The sequence below is a fragment of the Boleophthalmus pectinirostris genome, unplaced genomic scaffold (genome assembly GCF_026225935.1).
Source record: "Boleophthalmus pectinirostris isolate CB_2022bp ecotype Guang Dong unplaced genomic scaffold, ASM2622593v1 HiC_scaffold_5, whole genome shotgun sequence".
Classification (NCBI taxonomy): domain Eukaryota; kingdom Metazoa; phylum Chordata; class Actinopteri; order Gobiiformes; family Gobiidae; genus Boleophthalmus; species Boleophthalmus pectinirostris.
Window position 1 is genome coordinate 27,101,916 of NW_026571404.1, and position 8,009 is coordinate 27,109,924.

Genomic DNA, 8,009 nt, shown 5'->3' on the forward strand with positions numbered 1-8,009 from the left:
CGCACGCACGCACGCACGCACGCACACACACACACACACACACACACACACAGACACACACACACACATGGTTAGACAGGCAGGGGGCAGTGCACACGGCTCCACTCCCACACACAGTACATCCATATGAACATGTAAACACCATAGGGCACATGCGGGTCCTCACAATACTGCAGGCATTACAGCAAGTGCAGCTAAAAGGCGAACTCACCTTTATCCATGACACCATCTATTCAAGGGCGGGGGAAAATTAGAGAGATTACACCCGATAATAGAATCTAACTATTCAGTGGGGCCTATTGGTTTTGCGAGGTCCAAAACATTCACCAAAATAGCACTGTTTGTGGTTGACTTAAAACATTGTGTAGCCTATGCTATGATACAGGTTGTAGAATATGCAGACCAATTTTTTTTTTATCAAAAAAGAAAAAAACAAACAAACAAACAACCATACAACGTGATTTTATTATTTACTCCAACTGCTGTACTCATCATGACGCGCATGACATCAGTGTTATCATCCGCCACGCAATAGTGCGTGCGTTTCTATTTTTACTCCTAAACGCTATTTTGGCACAAGGGTACTGCAGTATTCGTAAGCGTCGTGAAAGAAGAGATACTGGAACAAAAGGACAAGAGAAACAGTTAATTATGCTTCAACTTTAGTTTTGAACGTTTCCTTGGAGAGCCCTGCTCAGTGCGCAATTGCGCAGCACAGAGACCAAGCTCTGGCTGCACTGACAGGGGAGAGTGCTGAGTGCAGCAGCAGCTCCTGACAGAATGACTCTACTCGTGCTAATAGGAAATCTCCGCTATACCATGAAAACAGAAGTTTCTAACTCTGCCGTGGATGGACCTAGACCAGTCTGTGGAGGCTTTACGCGGGAATGCGGTAGTTTAAATGTGTCTTGGGGAGCATGAGAAGAGAGGCTGTCTGAGGACTGTCCCCACCATGCACGCGGTGGACATAGCGTGTACCCTGTTGCTGTTAGGGATCATCGTGGTGTCACTGCTGTCCAATGTTGTGGTGCTGATTTGCTTTTTGTACAACCCTGAAATCCGTAAACAGGTGCCTGCACTCTTCATCCTCAACCTGACGTTGTGTAACCTGTTGCTGAGCGTGTCCAGTATGCCGCTGACCGTAGTGGGACTTGTCACTACCGGACATCCCGGAGGAAGTGTGTTATGTCAGCTGGTGGGATTCCTGGACACTTTTCTCACCACAAACTCCATGCTGAGCATGGCGGCGCTCAGCATAGACCGTTGGGTGGCCGTGGTGTTCCCGCTGAGTTATCACTCCAGGATACGGCACCGGGACGCTATCATCGCGCTTGGATACACGTGGATCCATTCGCTGTGTTTTTCTGCTGTGGCCACCTGGCGTTCGTGGCTTGGGTACCATCACCTTTACGCCTCGTGCACTATGTGTAATTCACGAGGCAAAGCCTCAGGAACACAGTATGTGGTCTTCACTGTCCTCCTCCACGCGCTCAGCTACCTCCTCACGCTGGTGGTGCTGTGCGTAACCTACATGAAGGTGCTCAAAGTGGCCCGGTTCCATTGTAAACGCATCGATGTGATCACCATGCAGACACTGGTACTACTTGTGGACATCCATCCAAGGTAATTCCAGATCCGTATATTAAAAGTGTGAAAAGTATAAAAGTATTAAACCCGTGAGAAATAAGTCCCACATGACCAAAAACTGTGGAATTGTCAGATCAAAGTTATGTAGGCCTATGTATGTTTCCTTTTTTTTTTTTTAAAGAACCGTGAAAGCTAATATCCTTTCTGACTTTTTACCTGACATTGATTTACATGGAACTTATGTTCCATTAAAGTGCAGCATGACATGACCTTTTTGTTTAAGAGTGCTATGTATGTATGTTCACTGGTATACTGAGCTCATTGACTGGCATGAGAATACAAAGATTTCTTTAGCTCCACCCCCACACCATGTTAGCCATGACATTGTACTGTAGGTTGACTCCAGAATGTGACTGTATAGGCTTGATTTCTCACTCATCCATGTTGTAAGATCTTTCGTGCATAAACCATTCCATTAGTGCAGTAATAAAAGGTATAGTAGCCCCGTACTGCCAGGTCAAGTGTAAACAATGCTCCCCTCTCTGTGTGTGCAGTGTGAGGCAGCAGTGTTTGGATGAGCAGAGACGCAGGAGGCAGAGGGCCATCAAGAAGATCAGCACCTTCATTGGCACGTTTGTGGTCTGCTTCACTCCTTACGTGCTTACAAGGTGAGTCTTCATGTACAATTGTAAAGGTCTTATACATTACATTTCTGGCTATTGCAGACACACAGTCACTGTACTCCATGGTGAGGCAATGACAGAAGAATAGTGTGATGATTCCTGTGGACTTCATCAGATGTGCCTTTATTAGCACTGGCAACCTGTCAGGCACAGTTAGAAGTCTGCTGCTTAGAAACTCTGAAAGGAAAATCTAAAAATATGCAGTCCACGGATCTTTGTTTATTAAGAACGTCAGATGTCAAATTAAAACTATTATACAAAAAAGGTCTTTTGGCTCAAGCGCACATTATAATGGAGGTTAGGGCTTAGACCTGCCTTCAAGATTTAAATCTGCTTGACATTTTTATATTATACTGATAAACCTAATTCAAATTATTTACTGAACCCTACTCAGTGTCATGTTTTGACTCAAATGAAAATGTAGCAATGTAACTCCAGACTGATCACAAAGTACCTATCTAACTACTATTTACGAACTGCTTACAATAATTCTTCATTCATTCTTCATTGCTCACTAATAAAATATTTTTAAGTATTATTATATTAAAACCAAAAGCTTCCAGTTGCGTTACAAAGACACCAGCAATACAAATGTATTGTTAAAGGTCCTATATTGCATGAAATTGAGATTTTTATCAATGTAGCATGTTACTTCACAAACATACTTGGAGTTGTGTTTTGATTTGATTAACCCTTTATTATTACTTTGTCTAGAGCTTCAAAGCTCAAAATGCTCTGTTCCGCCTTGTGATGTCATGAAGTGGTAGTTTTCAGTTTTCAATAAAAATGGAAAATTCCTGGGTTGAAATTACCTAAATGATTCTCGTGAAGGTGTATAAGGTGTTTGAAACACAGTGGAGCATTCCCTGTATTACCACATGACATCACAAGGTGAAACAGAGTTTTCTATGTAAGAGAAGAGCTCAGTCAATATATGCAGGATTTGTGTTAAACATGTGGGAATTAAACCAAACACAACTCTAGGTATGTTTGTGAGGAGGAAACAACATTATAACAGATCAGAAAACAGGCCCTTGAATATAATTTGCACAAATGTCATCTGTCCATTATAGCACTGGCGCTTGGATCATTATTCATGATCCAATGATAATGATCATGATTGAATGTCTGGCACTATAAGAGTTTATCTAAGTAAACCCACACATGACCAGTCAATACTCTATCAATCTACACTCAGTTAGTCTAAAACAATCAATACACCAGTCTAAACTAATCCCCTGTCTTTGCATAAGTAAATGTTATGAGTATGTCGTCACAACAGGCTTTAAATGATATCTTCAAATGTTAATGTTAAGACCAATCTGCATGTTAATATTATCTGATATTTGGTAATTCATGTCAGAGTGCAGTGGTTAGAGCATCCATCTCAAACTCATGTGTGAAGGTTGTGTCATTGGGCAAGACACTTCACAGACCATGTCTAAGTATGGATGTGGTGTGAGTGATTGCTGGTGGTTAGAGAGCCATATACAGGCAACCACGATTTTGACAGTCTACCCCAGGGCACCAGTGGCAATACAGAAGTAACTACCCTGAACAGAGAACTAAAGCTCTGCATTGTAGTATATTAGTCTTATTTCTGTTATTTCTGGCCCAGAAAATCTTAAAATGATTGAATTAGTATTTATACAAAGTTGTTCTGTAGTTACTGGAGACATAAATGTTAGCTACATCTATCATCATCTATCTAAATCAGTCTTGGAACTGAAAAACCTGGATCAGTGCATCCCATAAGCATAATGACAACCATATGTCGTGCTGTAAGCAGTGTTTTGTATTGCATGGCTTTGTGATGCTGTTTAATCATGTATCATGCATAATGTGTATCACTATTTAAGTAAAACCAGGTGAACAAAGTAAGCCCAGAGCAGTTTTGGAGCTACTATTTCTTGGAGGCAGGAGAATAAAGATCACTCAAACATGGAGAAATCATTCTAAGGGAAGGGAAAACAATATAACCTGGTTGAAATTTTTTGAAAGTTCATTTGCATAGTATGTCTCTTTTAAAGGCATACCATGATGCCTATAACAGTTCAGTGGTTTAAGTAACCCTAAAGTAATGAACTATTGTGATCTATAGAGCTGTTCTGCTCATGTCCCCCTCAGAGAGCTGGCATTTCACAGCATGACATTTACACAGCATTATAACCCCTTTGGTCCGACTTCCACTCCACTTGCACTCATCCATGATTACCTCATTGTGCGTATATGACTTTGCCTTCTTCTCTTGTCCTTTCCTCTGAGGTAGAATTGTGGAGCTGTTCTGCCCAGGGCCCATTGACCCTCACTGGGGCGTGTTGTCCAAATGCCTGGCCTACAGCAAAGCAGCCACCGACCCCTTTGTCTACTCACTGCTCCGCCATCAGTACAGGAAGACATACAGCAACCTACTCAACAAAGTGCTCAAGAGGAGTCCACTCAACGCGTCTCATAACAGCACAACCAGGAGTTACAATACAGTCAACAGTGTCCAAATTGACAAGCTGACGGACCAATGACAGTCCAGAACACACAGAGACGTGACCAATCATATTGCAGGATGGAGTAGCACAAAACAAGCTTGGAGTATTTAGTTTGTCTGTTGTTTTATACATGTGCCAAAAGGTTTACATTTTAGATAGAAGATAATTTTATAAGTAGTTTAAATACAGCTTTTAAAGTGTAAAATGTTGTATTTGGTAAGTAAGGGATAAATAAAAATGTTTAGGATGTCTATTATTTAAAATCTTAAAAGTTAAATTAAGATCAATATTTTGAGCAATTGTTACCAACATTATTTATTTTGTTTTAAAAGCTGTTTAATGTTTAAAAAGGAGTTGTGACATTGGCCTAAATCTGTTGACCATTTCTTCTGTAACATTATTCTAGCAAGTTGTTTCCTCTATAGAGCAGCATGGGTATGCACTGATGAACAAATGCTTCGTTTCACCCGTGCCTTGCAGACAGAATAAAACACTTTCTGATTTGGTTACAGATCTGTGGAGTTTGCTGTTCTATATTTTGTAGGATTGATAATTGATTGTGGTACTGTAGCATTTGAATATTTTACTGTTATTTAACTTTCGATGAGTTTTAAGTAAGTTATGCACTGCACTGAAGAGGAATTGTTTGGTAACAATATACAGAACTAAGTCAGTATTGAACTTAGAGAGGTTAAAAAGTGGTGTTAGATCTCCAGAAGTGCAGAAAACGTGCATAGGAAGTGCCAGTGTGTGATATGGGATAGGCCAAGGATGTAGCTGCTTAAGTGAATGTAATGTCTGTCTATAGGAGAGTTATTGCTGTTGTAGGATCAGACTTTATTGTCTGAAGACTGTGAGGACTTAAAGTCTATTTTATTTTGTGGTATTTGTCTCACATTTGGTGCTAAATGTGTTTGTGAATATTCTGCATTAAATGCTGTGCATTTGGCATTTCCAAAGAGTGTATGGAATCATCTTTTGGTACATTTTATAACCTGTTCAATCAAATTTATTATCCACAAACCACTCAATTTGTTGTCAAGAGATGATACACCTGTTCCCACATACCATTTTAACAGTGGAGGAGGAGAAGAATTAATTTGAGAAATAATTTCAAATGTCGTCCACCCACCTTCTCTGCCAACAGTCTCTTTCACACAGGCACGATGGCTGGGAGTAGATTGTTTCCTAATTACAGGCTGCTAAGAGCAGAAGTGAGAGATAGGAGAGGAGCAGAGATAAGGAGAAGAAAGGTAGTGTGTGCACAGCTGTCACAGCCCTGAAGGATCGTGGGCACTGGGCTTAGCAAACCACTGCATCTACATGATGCCAAAGTGAACAAACAAACAGGGTTTCTTTGCTTTTAAAAACAAACGGACAGATCTTTTACCATAAGACAGACTGAGGATCAGAGAAGGCCAATTATGAGCGTGTTCCCCAGGAGCGAGCAGCGTGAGTGGGAGAGGCAGAGCTCACATGAAGCCAGAGCAGGGTGCAGCGTGATTAGGACAGAGTGCGGGGGAAGAGACCAGCACAGCAGTCTGCCCCTGATCTGTGCAAAGACCACAGTCAAGACCACAGTCAAGACCACAGGACAGGCTCACACAATCTGTATCCCACTGACTGGGTGCACGCTACATTCCTATACTCTTTTACTATCAGAAATGCTTGGGGAAGAACATATTAAATTTTGACATTCAGAAACTTTATGATTATGGAAAAAGATAAAGACAAACTTCATTCATCCATTACAATTTTAACCATTCCAAATTTCACATCTAACTGATTTCATTTCTGTAATATATTTGCATGAAAAATCTAGACTCAGCATTGTACCAGCTTATATTCATCTTTATAAAAAAAAATACAGAGATTTCCAGGGAAGTAAGATGCAAGATTTTGTTTTCAATACAAAACAAGAATCAGTGTTAATTTTGCATTGTAAATGACAGTGCTACATACTGTAAGTGTCACATCAAAAACCCTTTGTAAAAGTCTTTTTGAAGCAGATATGTTACATTTCCTTTCACTTACAGATCTATCAGTAAAACCCCATGCTTTCTATATGCCTGCTACTAGAGGAGTGACCACTGCCACAAACCGTGAATCATGGGAAAATTGTACCCAAATGCCATCGTATTCCCCCGTGCCCTTGAGCAAACATCCCACACAGCTCACACAGTATTTTGGTCCTGGAATGCTTTTATTTGTTTGTGCAGTAGATGGTTAAATAAAAGTTTAGTGGGAATCTGAGTTTTATTTAGACTGATAAGCCAGCCATATGATCATAGCTTCCTAGTTTACTTTTGGAATATGTTAAATCCATATTAAGAGAGATGTTTAAGATGTTCACTTGTTGCTTAGTAACAATGGTTTGCGCACCATATTTTCTATAGCAGTCTTTTTACACACATGAACTGTAAGAATCCATGGGAACAACTGAAAATGACATGCAATTTGACCTTTGATTCAAACCTCGTGTGTGTGTGTGTGTGTGTGTGTGTGTATATGTTTCATTCATGTTTCATTTCAGAATGTTCTGTTCCACCTTATGATGTCATGAAGCAGAAGTTTTCAAATTAACAGTTACCTTTTTCCTTTTGTTTAGTAAAGATGGGCAATTCCAGGGATGAAATTATCCAATGCTAGTGAATGTTTATGGAGCTTTATAGCACAGTGGAGCGCTTCCTGTAATTCCACATGACATTCCAAGGTGGAACAAGGTGTGTTTTCAGTTTGAGAGAAGAACTGTTAGACATGTGTGAAGGAATTGAAACAAAACTCCAAGTATGTTTGTGATGAGGAAACAACATTATAACATAAATCCGAGAATTAGATAATATGGACCTTTTAAGTTTTTAATTGTGCTATACTATTCTTTCCTCACCAAAAGCATATTTGAAGATATGTATTGTTTCATTTTTACATGTTTTGTCCCAGAGTATGATGTCATCAGTTGGTGACACAGGTAGCTCCTCACACAGGGAGTGTTTTTAAAGTCCATCCAACTTCACTCAAGCATGTCTGTATAAAATTGTACCTCACCTTCAAAGTTACTACTGTTTTAGCTGTACTTGAACTGCTTCACTTCTTGTGCCATCTGTAGATGGTGTGTGAATTACTTTGACTTTAAAAAAATATTTTTAATATAAAAATATGTATTATTATTATTATTATTATTATTATTATTATTATTATTATTATTATTATTATTATTATTATTATTATTATTAATATTTGTAGAATTTTGTATTGT

General features: G+C 39.5%; 1 protein-coding gene across 1 annotated transcript; it reads left to right on the top strand.

Moving 5' to 3' along the window:
• Window positions 1–740: 740 nt before the first annotated feature.
• On the top strand, window positions 741–5,114 carry gpr26 (G protein-coupled receptor 26). The gene is made up of 3 exons (XM_020921561.2): window positions 741–1,623; window positions 2,142–2,255; window positions 4,540–5,114. The coding sequence occupies exons 1-3, from the start codon at window positions 902–904 to the stop codon at window positions 4,787–4,789; spliced, it is 1,086 nt and encodes a 361-aa protein (XP_020777220.1). The 5' UTR covers window positions 741–901; the 3' UTR covers window positions 4,790–5,114.
• Window positions 5,115–8,009: the final 2,895 nt, after the last annotated feature.